This window comes from Vulpes lagopus, chromosome 14, assembly GCF_018345385.1.
Source record: "Vulpes lagopus strain Blue_001 chromosome 14, ASM1834538v1, whole genome shotgun sequence".
Taxonomy (NCBI): domain Eukaryota; kingdom Metazoa; phylum Chordata; class Mammalia; order Carnivora; family Canidae; genus Vulpes; species Vulpes lagopus.
The window spans coordinates 29,005,935-29,023,716 of NC_054837.1; the positions used below are offsets into that span (position 1 = coordinate 29,005,935).

Here is a 17,782-nt window from a genome sequence, read left to right on the forward strand (position 1 = left end):
CATTAAGCAGTGGACCAAGGGTCAAAACTGGTCAGTTACCAAACTGACAAAGTTACTCCACTTGCCAGACACACAAATCACTCAACAGTAGTGACAGCAGTAGGCACTAGCTTTCTGCACATTTCCTGTGTTTTATTTCTCAGCCAGTGCAAACAAAACCCCAAAACCAGAGGAGAGAGAAAAGCAAGGCATCAAGTACAGCTAAGAAGCTGCTCATCCTCTGTGACAACACTCTCACTCTGAAGGTCAGTCTGAGGTTCCACCTCTTTTCTGGGTATCCAGGGATTGAAAAGGCTGATGGCCAGGCTGGACAGCCAAGAACCCTCCTGTTCCAGAAGAGATGTTTGGCCCACTTCCCCCATACAGACTCCTGGCCACACAGCATTTAGAGACACAAGCAGATGCTCCAGTTCTCCTGGGGCTCTAAAGAGACCTGTCTACCCAATTTACAAGCTCTTTAAGCTGCAAAAGGCCTCCCCAGACAAAACTCAAGAACATAAATTTATCTCTAAAAATAAGGCAAGTTGCAGCTCTCTTGGTCTTAGCGCCATCTTCTGGAAACCTCCACGCCATGACAGCCAAGTGGAGGAAGAAGCCAATGTGCACACTGAAGCAAAAAAGATGAGGCAGAGGTCCAAGTAAAGCATTAGCCTATGTACCCACAAAAGCCACAGAAGAAGAAATAAGGAAAGCCAGAGGCCAGTGACGCTGGTACAAATTGTTGGACTGCATGCCTACTTTCTAGAACTTGATTTAATGGATCTAGAACACCCACCGCCATCTGATTACTACTACCACCTCTGAGAGAACCACCTTGTTCATATCAAAAAATAGTCCCTTTTGGCCCTTTGCCCTGGACCTGTGACTTTTGGACTAATTCTGTTTTCTTTTGTGGCTGAATTTAACATGTACATGATAAATCATCTCTTCTGGTGTCTCAGGGGCAAAAAAAAGAAAAAGAAAAAGAAAAAGAAAAAGAAAAAGAAAAAGAAAGGTAAGTTCAAGCCTGGGTGGCTCAGTCACTTAAGCATCTGTCTTCAGCTCAGGTCATGATCCCAGGGTCCTGGGATCTAGCCCCACATCAGGCTCCATGATCAGTGGGGAGCTTGGTCCTCCCTCCCACTTGTGCTGTCTCTCATGTGCGCTCTCCCTCTCAAATAAATAGTTAAAGTCTTTTAAAAAAATAGATAAATTCAATAAATGAACTAAGTGGCTATATAATATGATGTGTGAACCTAATAATAAATACATGCTCAAGGAGGCAGTAGGGAGTGGTGGGGACTGGGGTATATGAGGTCAGCTGCTACTCACTTCCTGTGGTTTGCAGCCAGTCAAGAACATGGGCCAGGATAGCTAGGATATTTTTTATGACTCTTCTGATATTTTAATGTTGGCAAGTAATTATAAAAATATGTTTAAAACTGTGCAGGCCAAAAACAATGCCTAGAGGCTTGATTTGGCCAGGGACTGCCAATTTACAAACTCTGTTCCATGGCCAGAACCATTGCTTGTTCTGTAAAGGACACCAAAGCAATCCCCTTACTACCTTCTCCCTAAGTGTAGGATGGCTTCTGAGAAGGGAAAAAAATTTCTCTACAGCAGCCAAACAAAGCAGTGCAGTGTAGGGAGTGAGTGCAAGACTCCCCAACTGAGCATGTGTGGCCTTAGGCAAATCACTTAACCTAACTGTGCCTTGATTTTCTCATCTGCAACATGAGGATAATAAAAGCACTATCAAGGGTTGCTGGAGGTTTATATATGGAAAACACCTGTAACAGCACATGGCCATTGAAAAGTATTATCACAACCTGCCAGTGAACCCACCCCATGGTGAGGACAAGAGGAGGGAGGAGGCCTGGCTCCTTGAAATGCATCTAAACCCCTACCCTAGGCCTCTTCCACACCATCAACAGCTGACTCCAGTCTCATCACATCAGGTGAGTATAAGTGAGAGACAGGAGGGGCCAAGTCCCAAATCTAGAAAGAAATCCGACCAATCAGAAACACTGCACACAAACAGATCACAGACACAAAGATACTTCTAAAGGAAAAAAAAGAGCTTTCCACAAGCACAGAACAATACTTCCTCAGAAGATAAATGTGATTTTAACTCATTTACAACATTGTGGGGGCCCCAATGCTGTTAATGGTTTTATTATTGATGAAAACTCCTTGTTTTTACTTTAAAGGACCTCAGAAGGAAAAAGGAGCCTCATAACAGAATTCTAAGGTCTCCTTTAGGAAACATAACATATAAAACTCCATGCCATGAGATTAGGGATTCTTAACCTGGGGTCCAGGAACAGGCCCCTTGACATGCAAAATTTTGCCCGTTTCATAATTTTCATAAAACCCTCAACAGAGGTCAACAACCTCCAAAAAAGTCAAGAGTCAATGAAAAAGACCCAAAGCAAGTTAAGATTTGCCTTACAGGGACGATCACCACAGAGTTCCTTTAGCTGGCAATTTCCCCCAGTTATAAGATTTTCCTTTCCCAGCACCTGAAAGGAAACACCTTCTACATAAAGTGAAATAGATCTGGACTGATGATTTTGTATGCTGGCTCCCTCTTTTGGTGGTCCCTGTTAGACTGCCTGATGGGGGGCCCTAGGGCAAATACTTGCTCTGTCACCTCAGGCATATCCTTTACCCTCTCTGAACCTACTTCCATGTCAGATAAGTACAGACAACTCAAGTACCTTGCCTAGCACTGGTCCCAGACAGGTAGGGAGTTTTCAACCAATATGTTATGATGATGGTTACTACAGAAGACCTCTCAGTCTATTTCCTGGGAAATGCACATACTGCATATTTGCACTCTGCCTGTAACAGCCTTCCCCATCTGGAGAACGCCTATGCAGCCTCTAAAGGCCAAATGCCCTCTGCGTAACTGTTCCAGAGCCCTTGGCACCTGGTGTGGCTGATGAGTATCCTTCACCCTACTTCCATGCCCTGGGTACACACAGCATGCTACGTGCTTCTTAATTTTCCCTATCTCCTGGCTTCTTCTCCTGCTTGCTTTCCTGTTAATTGGTGAGCTACCTGAGGGCAGTGACTATGCCTTCTGCTTTCTGTTCCCTCAGTGGCCAGCCCAGAGATGGTGCTCAATGAACATACGCTCAATAATTAGGCTCTACTTAGAGACCCCTGAACCCCAGGTGGCTACATGGCCCACCTTAGCTGGGCACCTGGAGGACTGCCCAGATGTGCAACATGCTCATATGCAACCTGGTCAGACTCGTGCTCCAGGGGAAGCCAGCGCAGAACAGCAAGTCTTCCAGCCCAGGGTGGAAGGGTCTGTCCCCAGACCTAATAAGAGCACTCACTATGGGTATAGCTATAATGCCTACTGCCAGTAAAGCCTCAGATTTTCAACAAGTGCTAAGAAAGAAGTCCTTGTCAACTACAGAGGCAGCTTCCCCTTTAGCTCTCAATGATGGCTTCAGCTCAGAAGCCCTAGACAGGCTTGCTTGGACCAGAAGTCCCTCTTCCACACAGAGAGACCTCAGGACAGTTTGCACTGAGCTGCCCCTGGGAGCCTACCCAGCCCTTCTCAGCTGCCCAGGCCCAAATGCGACCCCTGCCCACCTTCACACCCTCCAGGAGTGCCTGGGGGTCCTCGATGCCCTCAGGGACACACTTCTTGTTCTCTGGGAGGGATTCCAGTTTCTCCACCAGCGCTTTCAGGCCCTTCAGCTCAAACTCAGTGAGGTGGGTCCACTTGGCAGAGACCCCCGTGGCAGGGGAGCCAGTGGGTGTCTTAGGGTAGTCTGTGGGCACCGTCGTGGACTTCACACTTTCTTCTGACTCATTAGACAAAGTCCTTTGGAGGAACCTCATGGCAGGTGCTTTGGGCTTCTTCCCAGGGGCCTCCTGGTCCTCTGAAGGGGTACTGGTGGGTGATGGAGGGCCATCGGCAGGAGGCTTGGGCACCTTATCTGCACCCTCCTCCTCCTCCTCCTCCTCCTCTTCCTCCTCCTTCTCCTCCTCTTGAGGCTGCTGCTCACAAGACTCTTCCTCCATCTCCAACCAGGAATCAGATGAGAAGCCGTCTATGCTGGGCTTTCTTGGGGCATCTACAAGAAGCAGGAGGGTCACAAGAAACACTGAGATTAATGCCCTAAACTCCCTACTGGAAGTCCCTGGAAACTCCACTCACTATGCCTCCCTTTTACTCTGGACATCAAGCTCCTTTTGACAATTCTAATACATTGTCTGTGCCTTAGCCTCTAGAAAGGTTGTGGTCAATCAGATATAGGATCAAATTCCAGCTCTGTTTCTTTCCAGCTATGTATACCCAGACAGGTTGTTTCACCTCTCTGAATACACCTGGCATTTTATTTGTCAACATATAAAAATAAGGCCAAAAAATGCATATATTCTATAATGACTCCATTTATATGAAATGTCCGGAACAAGGGGAAATCTATAGAGACAGAAAAAGTAGATTAATGGGTACCTAAACTGGGGGTGGGGGAGATAAGGAGATAACACAAGGGTACATGTTTCTGGGGTAAAGAAAACAACCCCAAATTGCCTGGTGATAGTTGCACAGCTCTGGGAATATATGAAAAACAACCACTGAGTTGTACACATTAAATTGTATATTAATTGTATGGGGACTATATCCCAATAATGCTTTTATAAAAAATACAAGACAAAAAATGCTTCCCTGAACGCTTGAGGTGAGGATCCAATAAGGCTTCGCTGAGCTCAGGTCCTAGCACACAACCAGCATTTGATAAATGAGGCATCTCCCTGATGTCTCCCCTTTACTTTAGCAGGAGAAGCAGTGAGGCTTCAGAGGAATCAGAGGCAAGAAATTTCAAGAAAAAAGCAGGCATCAACAACGCAAATGCTGCCTCAAGCTTTCCTCTGGTGCCTGTGAATGGAATTGGGAATGTTCTCCTACAGCTCTAAAATATCCAAATGAGAGAAGTGACCCTCTGTTTCCTGGTCCTGAGGACTGCCACAAAAATCAAACTTCTGGTCCTCACAGGAATGTGTAAGCTACTACAACCACAGGGGTCACCCTCATTATTTCAGACTAACTTCCCATTTCCTACCGGGCTGGGAGCTTCCAAAGAGCAGGTTGTGGGGTTTCAGGACTTTTCAACACCTGAATATTGCATCATCTGACATGTACGAGACCCATAAGAGACTCCCCAGGCAAAACTGAATTTCTAGGAAGTAAATAACCACTTCCCAATACAGACCTCAGCAGAACTATTTTGCTGAGTTCTATTACAAATAGTTCAGGAGAACTATTTGTTCTCCATCATATGCCCAATCTGAAAGCTCTAAAAAAGTCACTAAGGATGAGAGTCAAGGGAAGGAGGGTAGAGGCTTTCTACAATGAGAAAAAAAAATAATAAGGAATCTAAAAATCAGGGAGATTGCAGGAGAAACTGTGTAGACCCTACAGGAGACAGATCGATCCTATTTTTCTATCCTGTGATGAGAAAGAAGCAGTAAATGAGTCTCAGCAGACTCTGGATCCAGAAAACCCCTCAGCTCAGAGGCAGCGGGGGAAGACCCATGTTCTTCCAGATTGCTCCTCAGGGCTCACTGTCACAGTTACAGGCAAGTCCAGGCAGGCATCTAGAAGTCTAGATTCCAGGATCAAGCCATTTGGGGGGTGATGTCCCTTTAAGTAAAGGCATTAAGGCAGGGCTCCCTGCAGCAGCCATGGCTCTAAAGGCTATTTCCCTGCCTCTGTCAGAACCACCCAATGCTCTGTCATGCTTGTGTCTCCAGCCCTGGTCACCCCTCCCCGCTGGTTCCAAGCTGGCCTCAGATTTTGGGGGATTGGCTGCATCCCATGGGCCTGTTCCTATATAGACAAAAACCCAACCCCTAGGTGCAGCGGAGGGCTGAGAATAGGGGATCAGCTGGTGGCCATGGAGGAATAAAACAACCAGGATTCTTTGCTCTGTAGGGATCCTGTTTCAGCAACCATGCCTGGGAATGACTCCTCAGTATGACCTGGAGGCCACCAAGGTGACTCTGTTAGGATCACACTTTCAATTTCTTGGACTCTGTATTCCAAATGGGACATTGACAAAGTTGGCTTCCCCTCCTAAGGGGTCTCTAGGAATCTGCCCAACACTTTGGTTCAAAAGAGTTCCAAGAACCCAGAGACTCTCAAGGGCCACACTGAAAAAATTCTTGGAAGTGGCTGGGCCCACATTGCACTCACCAATAAGCATGGATTCTCTCTGGTATTCCTGAGTGAGGTAGGACCGCTGGGTCACACAGTACACGTATCTTTCCAAGACATACCAGCACATCTCATAGTAGAAGGGGTAACGAAATTTGGGCTGCACCTGAAAGCAAAGACCCAGGTTGGAAGTCAACTTCTGTAAGGCAAAGGAGAACCAAGGGAGAAAATGGGGAGGTGGGGGCGGGGTTCTGCGGGTAGGAGTTATTTTCACCATCTTAACAAGAGCACAAATGGTGTGAGGAGGAAAAATGGGGGAGGTGGGAGCTGGAAGGCAGGAGAGAGGCGCTGAAAGGGGCAAGATACCAGTAGCATGCATAAATGAAGAGGAAGAGGGGAAAAAGAGGCCTAGGTGAGAGCATCATTTCAAAGCCCCCTGAGCTACAGGCCACCAGGGGAAGGCGGACTGGGGTCCACTTTGTGCTTCTGTGAGATGCAGAGAAACAAGAATTGTTCCCTGACCTGCTGACAGAGGGTGCGGGTACCTGCAGATGTGAGCCTGATTCCAGCTACAACAAACACAGGCTCCTCCTCGTTCTCAAAAATTCTTGCACAGACTCTGCTATGCTCCCTGCCCCTTGAAAGACAGAAATTGACACACACACCCCCAAACCTTACCCATTTGCAAACCAGCTACCAAGCATCTCCTGCACTCTGGGTAGGGAGGCGACAGGGGGGACCAATGAGGAGGGAGGGGATGTGGCCTCTCCTACCCCAGGGGAGGGGCTTCAGAGCGTCCCACCCCTGCTCCTCCCAGATAACCACCTGGCACTGCCCCACCTGTACTCCCAGAAGATTCCCTTGGACACAGGTCCCCAGGGTGACCCAGATGGCTCTAACACCAGGAGACACACGCTTGGGTCTGGAGCAGGAGCCCAGAGGGAGCTCCCCTTTGGGCCATTTCTTTGAGGGGAGGAAGTGTAGGTGCAGATAGCTTTGTGTATCAGAACTATGAAAAGCCCTGGGCTCCAGGAGGATTCTGATGGGTGGAAGCACGGGGTCTAAATGGACAAGATGGCAAAGAAAGATGGCAAAGAAGCAATTCCACTGATGGCCTTGCACTGATGAACATTCCGGAAACTTCATCCTGAGCCCATAGATCTTGCACATCCACATGCACTCCGGGCCCGCTCTCTTGCCCTCTCACCAAGGGTGTGTCTGCCTCCAGGAACTTCTGCTTGTGCAAGAGACCCCTCTTCACCTCTCCTAACTTCCAGAAACCCAGGGAGTTGGATGTCAAGCCAGGACACCCTCCTACCTTTCCGTGTGACAGCCTACAGGCAACTTTCTACATGTGGTATAAAGGCAAAGACAAGCAGACCTAAGACCTCCATGTGCCCTAAAATAGCATTTTCCTGCCCCTCTCACAATGACCACCTGGAAAAGTCCCCAACTCTGCCCTGAGAGTCCCAGCTTAGTACCCCCAGCCACCCCAGGCCCCACTGACTTAGTTTTCAACCGTGAGGCCCACGGTTGCCCACGTTGGGGGTCTTGCCCACGTTGGGGGTCTTGCTTCTCCCATCTGCTTATTGGATCCACTTGACCTCCCCACCTCTGGTGGATGGGGTGTGCTGGAATGAGATCCTGGCCGCCGCATGCTTTTGAGCTCCTCCGGGGGGATGCATGGAGTTGGGAACATCTAGCGGTTTCCTTGGCTCCAGCTACGTTCCTGAGAACCCCGGCTTTAATGTTGAGATAGCATTCATCCTTTTTCACCGTCACTGGATCAATGCCCTTCTGAGTTTATAAGGAGAGGGGCACTTCAGACTGAGACAGAGCCTGACCTCCTGTGAAGAAGGGTCTGGGAGCCTCAGCCCTACCCCCGCTCCAGAGCAAGGACCAAGCGACGATTTTGAAACCAATTGCCAATACCAACAGAGCAGGATGAGGGCGGGCAGGCCCACCTCTTCTCCGACCCTCATTCACATCTCCTGACTTCAGATTCGATTGGCAAATCTCTGAAGTTGCTTTTGTCCTTTCAAATTTTGGGAAACCATGCAAGCCGCTCTGCACTGATGGGCACAACCAGCGCCCAAGAATCTTTCTAGATCAGGAAAAAAAAATATTTTTTTTTGGCTCTATGTCAGGAGAGGAGGAAGAGAAGTCTCCCCTCCTTGTTGCTGAACCCAAGGGAAACCAGCTGAGTGAAAACAAATGCTGATGAAGGAATTCAAAATTTTTCATTTTATTTATTTTTTTTTTTTCCAAGAGAGCACCGCAGGAAACAAAAATTTGCAAAGAATTGACTTACAAACGGGTTGTCGCCTTCCACCCTTCGCCTCCAAAAGGTTTCAGCCACATGCCTGGGAACATTAAACACACGATTGCTCAACATTATTTGTTGACAAATTCGGAGCCTCACCAAATTGAGCTGTTCACCGAAAGGCAAGGCATTCAGAAAGCATGCAGCGCTCCCAGCCTGGGGGGTGGGGGGGAATCAGTCTATATCTGCAGATCTCAAGGAGTAGCTGTGAGTTCCCAAAGGCCCTTGAGAGTAGCACTTGGCCTTAGCCCCTCCTCTAACAGCTGAGTGACCTTAGGAGATCGGAACCAAAGGTATTTTGGTGCATCTAAATCTCCTAGGTCTCAAGGGACTTGAAAAACTAAAATATGAGGGTGGGTGGAAGAGTCTTAAAATTTGTTTTTCTCCTGGAAAAAAAAAAAAAAGTCAATGGAAAAAAAAAAATCCAATGGTAGAGGAAAAGAGGAAAGGAAGGGAAAATTATTTGCGATTTCCAAATAGATATTCACTGGCTGAGGGGGAATGGAGCGTGCGGCGTTACCTTTCCTGAGAAAGCTGCTTTCACTAGAGCCATTAGGAAAAAAAAAAAAAAAAAGATAAACATAAGAGAGACGGCAGTTTAATGAATGATCGACTGGACCATCCCTGTTCCTCATCAAGCTAACTGGAGTTAAAAAATATGTCGTGATAGTTGTTGAGACGTTATCTTCGAATAATAAACATGCAACACATCCATTCCTGGTGTCGTTCCTTCTGCCCCCTGTGTCTTTACAATGAGAGGATTTAATCTGCACAGGGCAGTACGCATGTGGGTTTCTTCACATAGAAACCACCAGGCCCTGGCAGGACAGAGCCACAGGGGCACCAGGGTGAAGTCATCTATCATCCAACCCCCCCCCCCCCAACATTAAAATCCTTGTGCGTAAGACATGGCTTCCTAAACATAGGAGACTGCTGGGTTTCCCCTGGTCTGGATGGAAAGGGTCCTCACTTTGGGCCGCAAAGGCAAATTCTTTTTCTAAGACAAATCCACACCATGAGGCTTAAAGATTGACAGTTTTGTGTCCCAGCCCCTGCCTTTGGTTTCCAAGCAAAGCCTTGTTTTAGGGACTCTTGAAAAACTATTTTTAAATGGCCATAACCTTCTTAAGAAAGCTCGCAGGGATGTAAGGAATTAAGCTGTAGCAAGCTGACAAGGAGCCCTGGCATTTTATCTGGCTTCCAGTGCTCTCTCCCCAGCATCTTTTGTCTGCCTTGGCTCCTAAGACATAAACAATTGGGCCTTGTAGCCAAGCCCTCTCCAAAGACCAGAAATCAAAGCAGATTAAACAGCCTGCCGCTGCTTCCAACCCAGCCTGCCCGCCAGCCTGCCCACCAGCCCCCCACCCATCAACGTGCCTCAGGGAAACCAGATGGGGCGCCTACTCAGGCAACACGGACGGTGGACCTGGGGGGGGGGGGGGGACGGGACCCTGCCGTGCTTATCTCAACATGGGCATGATATCCTACAGGCACTCAGTGTGACGCTGGGGGTTCCACACTGTTACCCTTCCTCCCACCTCCCACCAAGCAGGGGAGGGGAGCTGGGCTCCTGATGGAATCATGGGGCCCAAATCCACGGAGATATATAATTCGGATTCCCCAGGGGAGGGGGGACAGCTGTCAAGCAAGTTGCCAAAGCCTTTAGAAATCCCAGCCTGATTCTGGCTTTCAGGAATTGGCTAGAAAGTCGTGGGCCTCACTTCTTCTAGATTTCTTCTTTTCTATCCCATACACCCCCGCCCAAGTCTGCTCACACGCAAACTGGCCCATTCTTCAGGGCTGGCCAAAGAACAGTTGGCTGAAGCCCCAGACAGCACTTGACCCAGACTGAGATGACCACTCACACCCAGAAAGCCACAGAGAAGCATCCACCAGACCAGGGCTGGCTGTGGCTGGCCTCCCCCAGACCGGAAAAGGGATGGTAGGCAGGCAACAGAGAAAAATCCACAAAACGACTGTCTCTGCAGATCCAGGCATCCCAGCAGCAAACCCATCAATCTGAAGATGTGCAGTTGCCCTTGTCAGCACACCTGACCACTGAATACAGCTCAAGGTTGTTCCCAGGAAACCCTCAGACAAGGTCCCTCAACGTCGAGACTGTTAGAGAAGTCGGATACACAGCAGCTAAGATTTTGGTTCATGTATGTGATTTTGTGCAGATCAGGGCCTATGTTTATAGGCCAAGATGTTTATAGACCTATGTTTATATGTTTATAGACCAAGAAAGGTGGGGACCCTGGGCCCAAGGCATCTGCCTCAATGAGATGCTTCTTTAGAGTCCAGGCATGACAGTACCTCCCTAGGGTAAAAAAAAGTCATCTGGGGCAAAATCCAAGAAGATGTGGTATGGTCTATCCATACAATGGACTCTGATTCAGCCACAGAAAGGAACGAAGCACTGATCCATGCTACAACATGGATGAACCCTAAAAACATCATGAGAAGTAAAAGCAACTAATCACAAAAGGACACAATATATGATTCGGTTTATAGAACGTCCAGTAAGAGGCAAATCCGTAGAGTCAGAAAGCAGAGTGTTGGTTGCCAAAGGCTTGGGGGGTGGGGTGGGGAGGTGTGGTATGGAAGGTAACTGCTGATGAGTAGGAGGTTTCTTTCTGGGGTATGAAGATGTCCTTGCATTAGAGTGGTGGTTACACACTATGTGAATATACGCCAAATGCCACCGAACTGGGCATTGTAACTGTCAATTTTATGGTATGCGGATTCTATCTCAATAGAAAAAAGAAATGAATATTTGAATAACTATAAGAAAAAAGAAGAAAGAATGGGCACTGTCTTGGCTCGTTTCCCTCCCTCAAATCGGTCTCAGATGTCTGGGGACACTTGGCCAAACTCCACAATGGGAAGAGGGTACAGATGCAAGCAGCCAGTACTTTCCAGAGGAAGCTCATGGAGCGGAGTGGAAAGGAGCACCGGGTCAGGTGTCTAAGCCTCAGCATCCCCCCGCCCAGTCCTGGGGTGGTGGAGGTCAGGGAGACCCTACATGTTACTGTCACCATCAAGAGGAAAAGCCTCCACACCCCCACCCCACCCCACCCTGCAAGCAAGACACTGAGACAGAGCTCAGAGCCAATCCTGAGGGACTCACAGGTACTGCCTTCCTCAGGGTACTACTTCACATTTGGGGTCCCTGGATGGAGGGGACACACGCCCAAGAGCTGACCTTTCCAAGGCCCCCCTCTGAACCACAGCAGTAATAACCACAAAATCCCCTGCCCAACTCCCTTGCATCCCTCCCTACACACGAGAAGAAAGAGGCAGGGTTCCTGATATTTCACAGTGCTTTCTCAAAAGATACTTCCTCTTTGAGAAGGGGGTTTTGGCCGCCACTGGCCTGGCCTGGAGCTGAACAGAAACTCCAGGGGCTCTGGGTGGGACTCCTGCCAACCGCCCCTGCAAGGACCAAGGCCCTGCTGAGGCAGGGAACAGGAGGGAGGGGGGACCAAGGAGGACTCTGGAATCACTTGTCCCACATACCCTGAGCGCCGGACAGAGCTCAGGGGCTGGGCAATCCCACGAGGAGAGAAGGAAGCGGCCTTACCCGTGTTCTGTCCTCGATCTCATAGATCCGCAGCTGCATGGGCACGTTAAAGCTGTGCAGGATGTTTCCGCCAAATACCAGAGAGTCTACGGGGGTGTAGACTGCATGAATCCAACCTGGGGTGGGGAGGGCATAGAGAGAGGATCAGCCACTGGTTCCTGGACCACTGGGGTGGGAGGGTCACCTATGGAAGCATGCAGAAGGGCACAGGAGGTTCAGTGAGCAACCAGGGCCAGAACTGAGGATACTCGGGCTGCCTGATGCAGAAGGCAGGGTTCCTGGCTGGCTGACAGGTCTCAGACACACGGCCTTGATAGACCACTGCAGGCACGGACCCTTAGCTGGCTCAAGACGGTGGTAGGCAGCTGGATGGCCTTGATAAAGGCTTCCTCATATTGTTGCAGGCCTGGCCGCAGCAGCCAGCAGAGGCAGGCCCTGTCTCCCTCCCTTGCTGGCCAGGGAGCTGGACCCCTCTCATTCAGGGTGCTCACCCGCCCCTCAGAATCCCAGAGACCACCAGTCTCAGGAGGAGTCACGAAGGATTGCTTGAGGCCACAACTCAGGAGTGACATCTTGCCAGAACTACAAGATCCAGACACATGCCTGCCCGACACACAGAAAAGTGAAGTTATAATGATTGGAACCCAGGGTGTCGCCTTGTTCGGTCTGTGAAGGCCAGACAAATCAAGCCACCTGATTCCTTTGGCAAAGGAATGTTTCAAGGGCTCAACAGACCCACATGCACTCCCACCTATAGTAATAGTGCAGAGCTAGGGGACAGGCAGGATTATAATCCACTCCCATTTACAGATGCCGAAACGAAGGCTAGGAGAAGGTTAGTGACTTGCTGAATGAAGCCACAACTACTAAGTGACAGCGCCTCCGTTTTTAGTATATGTGCTGCCGAAGCGAGCACACAGTGCCTCCGTTTCTGACGGCTATGCTGTACTGGTGTTCTACACGGCTTAGTGCACCAGGCCTAACCCGTTCTGCACTGGTTAGTGCACCAGGCCTACAGGTCCCAGGAAAAGGGACTGCAAACATGCCAGGGAGGCAAAGAGACACACAGAGAGAAACAAGAGAGATAGAGCTGAGACAAGGATAGACAGAGGCAGAGAGATTCATGGTGAAAGACAGGGTCAGCACAGGACAAAGGTGACAGACAGGACAACCCAAGCCCCAGGATCCTGAGCCCTGGCACCCACGTCTTCTCTTTCCTGGCCCCTCTTCCCCAACTCATGTGAATCATTTGTTTGCTTGAAGGACAATTGCAGAGCCCCTATACCTCCACTGAAAAGATGCCAACCCCGGGTCACAGGCAGCCACAGGTGGCCATGGACACCATCTGTGGGACACTCAGTGTGCTGAGCCATCAGGGAGTGGGATGAGCAGGCAGTCAAGGGGGAGGCCAGGGAACCACCAGCCCAGAGCACAAGAACTAAGACTCTGTGTAACCTGGTGCTGCTGTCAGCTCCCCACACTGCTGGCTCCACTGGGCAGGTGCGCTCCTGCCAACACCTGGGTGCCTTCCCGACACCTTCGCACCTCTGTGCAGGACAAGTACGGCTGCCGACTTGGCTTCCACATCTGCTTCTGCCTCTCCACCTCAGCTGTGGAGCACCTGATTTTCTCAGCTGTACATTTTTTTTAAATATATTTTTTGCTGAGCAGAGCTACGCTATTACTGTTCTTGTTACCACCATCAATGTTACTTAAGCAACATTTCCTAAACTGAGACCTAGGACCGCCGAGGTCAGGCAGCCGCATATGGTGGGGTAAAGCCTGAATGGGGCAGTGGGGTAAAGCCTGAATGGGGCAAAGATTCCTGGGTCCTGTTCCTATGCTCCTCACATGCTGACACAGAGCCCTAGAGAAAGCCCAAGCTCCCCAGACCTCCGGGGGAAAAGTGTTCCATGGCTGACTCACTATGCAATAGGGGGCACTTGACTATCCCCTCTCCTGGCCTCCATCTGCCCATGAGGGAGATCATTGCCTCCCCTGTGGGGGACCTGGTGAGCAAGAACTCAGTCCATGTAAGCAACTGCCACTGATATTTGTGGTCATCTCATTCCTCCTTGAAGGTTTGCAAAGAGTGGTACCCACGTAAATCTGCATTTATCAGCCCTGGACTCTCCCTTCTGTCCTGTCAGGTAGAAGATGCAGACACACCCAACCTGTTACCCTGCTGTGTGAGCAAAGCAGGAAATAGAAGAGAGATTCTGTTTCAAGTGGAGTGACAGGAAATCTATACCCCCAGGCATTGCAAGGGCTTCTAGAAACTTCTACCCACTCCCCTCTATCCCCCAAGCCAGGACCTCACAGGGGGGTCAGGCAGCCTCAAATGGATCAGTCACTGCCAAGTTCCACCCCCGAGCCTTCCTCAGATTGCTCCATGACTTAAACATTCCCCTCCAGAAGAACCAGGGAGGGGAAACAACAGTGTTCATAGACTCCATCCATCCCCACCCTCCTGGTGATGTCTCCTTAGCTGCACCCAGTAAGCATGAGAGAGCAGGTGTCCCAGGCTGGTGACTGGGCTGGGGCGGCTGGTATCTGCCTTGTGCATGCTTTCAGGCCAGAGTCACCAGCAATACGAAGGCAATAACAGAGGCAATTCAGGCCAAGCGACAGGGGACAGATCCAATCGTGGAAGGAAAGCAGGCGACCCACAAAACCTACTGACAGGTGTTCTCTGGGACCTGAGGGCCAGTGGAGCACAGGGAGCCTCTCTCACCCACAACCCAGACACTCAGGATTCAGATACCAAAGCCCCCTCCGCCCACATCCACCTTTGTCTGTCTTTGTGGCTGCTGTAGGGGTAAACCCAAAAGTCATGCACCTCACAAAGGGCCAAGACCTGCTTCCTTCATGGACTCCCTGAGCTGGGCCAGGCCCCAGGCTGGGCAGTCCAGCTGCCAAGGTGCAGCCTCTCCTCTCTAGGACCTCACAGCTGGTACCAATGATCCAAACTGGCAGGTCACAGACTGCGGTAGACTCAGGAGTATGTTTAGTTTGATCCACCTGTGTTACAAAAATGGGGAAATTTCACAAGATAATCTGAATTATTTCCTTCTCTAGAAAAACAGGAAGGTGGGCCCACTAGGCCATTTTCATCCAACTTTAACTGGCTAGAGATGAGCAGCAAACATTCGGTTTCCTGGAGCCCCAACTCCCTCCACTTCACATCTAGTCTGCTTCACTGCTACCATCTCCCTACTCTCTACCCATTTTACAGGCAGGTCATCTGAGGCCCAAGCCACATTACACTATTGAGTAGCTTCAGGTTACTTTTTCTCAGAATGTCCCAAGACTAAGAAAAACACCTAGGGCTACCCCTGAATTTGGGGTCATGAGCGATTCTTTTTTTTTTTTTAATATTTATTTATTTATTTTAGAGGGAGAGAGAGAGAGAATGCAGGGGGAGCAGAGGGAAAAGATGAGGGAGAGAGAAAACAATTCTAAGCAGACTTCACCAAGCCTGGAGCCCAACATAGGCTCAGTGTGGGGTTTGATCCCATCACTTAGATATTATGACCTGAGCCAAAATCAAGAGTCATATGCTCAACCAACTGAGCCACCCAGGCGCCCCTAGGTCATGGGTGATTCTTAATACAAGGCAAAGATGGGAAACACTTTCAGGCCAGATCAAGCCACTGACCTCAGGGTCCTTCCCAGGTCCCCATACTGGCCTCCACCATCCTGGCTGCTCCCTGGCTGGACATGAATTCAAGACAGAGAGAATCTGTCTTACAGTCCCCCCTATCACTTTCCACACTGCCACGTGGGCCCTTAAGGAAGTTTGTTAAATGAGCAAAAAATTCTCCCAAAGTCACATAGCTGAGAAGGAAGACCAGATCATAAGTCTGCTGACTCCCAGGCTAATGGAGAACGAGAACCAGGTCAACTCTGAAACTAGGCACATCTGGGCTCTTGCCCTGCTCTGTTGCTTATTAACTGTGTGACCTTGGACTAGTTCATTCACCTTTCTGGGCCTCAGGAAACTTATTTAAGATTTTTTAAGGGACGCCTGGGTGGCTCAGTGGTTGGGCATCTGCCTTTGGCTCAGGGCTTGATCCCGAGATCTGGGATTGAGTCCCGTGTTGGGCTCCTTGTGGGGAGCCCGCTTCTCCCTCTGCCCGTGTCTCTGCCTCTCTCTCCTTGTGTCTTTCATGAATAAATAAATAAAATATTTTTTAAAAAAATAAATAAATAAATAAAAATCTTTTTTTTTTTTTTTTTTTTTTAATAAAAATCTTTTTTAAAAAGATTTTTTTAGGGCAGCCCCGGTGGCTCAGTGGTTTAGTGCCACCTTCAGTCCAGGGCATGATCCTGGAGACCTGGGATCAAGTCCCACATCGGGCTCCCTGCATGGAGCCTGCTCCTCCCTCTGCCTGTGTCTCTGCCTCTCTCTCCCTCTCTCTCTGTGTCTCTCATGAATGAATAAATAAATAAAACCTTTTTAAAAAAAAGATTTTTTTTAAGTAATCTCTACACTCAATGTGGGGCTCAAACTCACAACCCCAAGATTAAGAGTTGCCTGCTCTACCACCGCTGAGCCAGGCACCCCCATGAATCTTCTTTGTTTAAAGAAATAAGTTTCAGGATGCCTGGGTGGCTCAGTAGTTGAGCATCTACCTTCAGCTCAGGGTGTGATCCTGGTCTGGGATGGAATCCACGTCGGGCTCCCTGTGAGGAACCTGCTTCTCCCTCTGCCTGTGTCTCTGCCTCTCTCTCTCTGTGTCTCTCATGAATAAATGAATAAAATCTTTAAAAAACAATAAAATAAATAAAAATAAAGAAATAAGTTTCTTCCCATTGCTTATAAAGAAAGTAATGTATGTAAAATGTTTGTCGCTCAGTAATATGAGTTATTATTACCATTAGCCATAGTTCACTGAAGCTGGTGCAGCCAGAGGGGGAGGCTGAGCGCATCAGCATGGTCAGGGCATTGGCCACAGGTCACATCACATGAAGGAAAAAGATGTCACTGGGTCCATCTGACTTCCCACTCCTTGGGGATGATTTCCACCTCAAGTTTTCCTTCCACCTAATGATCAGGCTAAGTCTGGGTAATTTGCCAGCCACTCCTGCCCCTGGCTGTGTGCACCCTGGTGAGGCCACTGTATTCCCACTGCCTCTGCCTCATCAACAGGACAAACCCGCACCTCTTTCTCCAGATAACATTCCCCAGCCACCTTCAAGTCTTCCTCTTCCAGGCAGCTTTCCCAGACCACCCAGGAATGAGGCCTGAGAACTGTCACCCCTGCAGCACAGCCAGTACCCAGGCCACACACAAGAAGAAAGAGTTAAACCACATCTCATAAAGACACTGTAACATTTAAAACCATCCCAACCTAGCAACTTCCTGGTTAACTTAGAACTTTGAAGACCTGCTAAATGACCCACAGGGAGATGTGAGGCCAGCATGAGGTACGAGGACACAGGTCCAAGGTTGCATTGTAGTGACAAAGACCCATGGTGGGAGGTCAGAGGTGAGAAATGCCAGAATTAGCTTCTCTACTCCTGATACAGAAGAACCCACATGGGGCAGCCCTGGTGGCGCAGTGGTTTAGTGCCGCCTGCAGCCCAGAGTGTGATCCTGGAGACCTGGGATCGAGTCCCACATCGGGCTCCTTGCATGGAGCCTGCTTCTCCCTCTGCCTGTGTCTCTGCCTCTCTCTTTCTCTGTGTCTCTCATGAATAAATAAATAAATAA

The 17,782-nt window shown here is 49.3% G+C and overlaps 1 protein-coding gene across 12 annotated transcripts in view; it reads right to left on the minus strand.

Moving 5' to 3' along the window:
- KDM2B (lysine demethylase 2B) overlaps window positions 1-17,782 on the minus strand; it is a 124,172-nt gene that overhangs the window by 59,505 nt on the left and 46,885 nt on the right. For all 12 annotated transcript variants that reach the window (XM_041728627.1, XM_041728625.1, XM_041728626.1 and 9 more), the window contains 3 exons: window positions 12,067-12,182; window positions 6,200-6,326; window positions 3,589-4,076 (listed from right to left, as the gene is read on the minus strand). In XM_041728627.1, coding sequence (XP_041584561.1) covers window positions 3,589-4,076; window positions 6,200-6,326; window positions 12,067-12,182 — 731 coding nt within the window. The remainder of the gene's footprint in view (window positions 1-3,588; window positions 4,077-6,199; window positions 6,327-12,066; window positions 12,183-17,782) is intronic.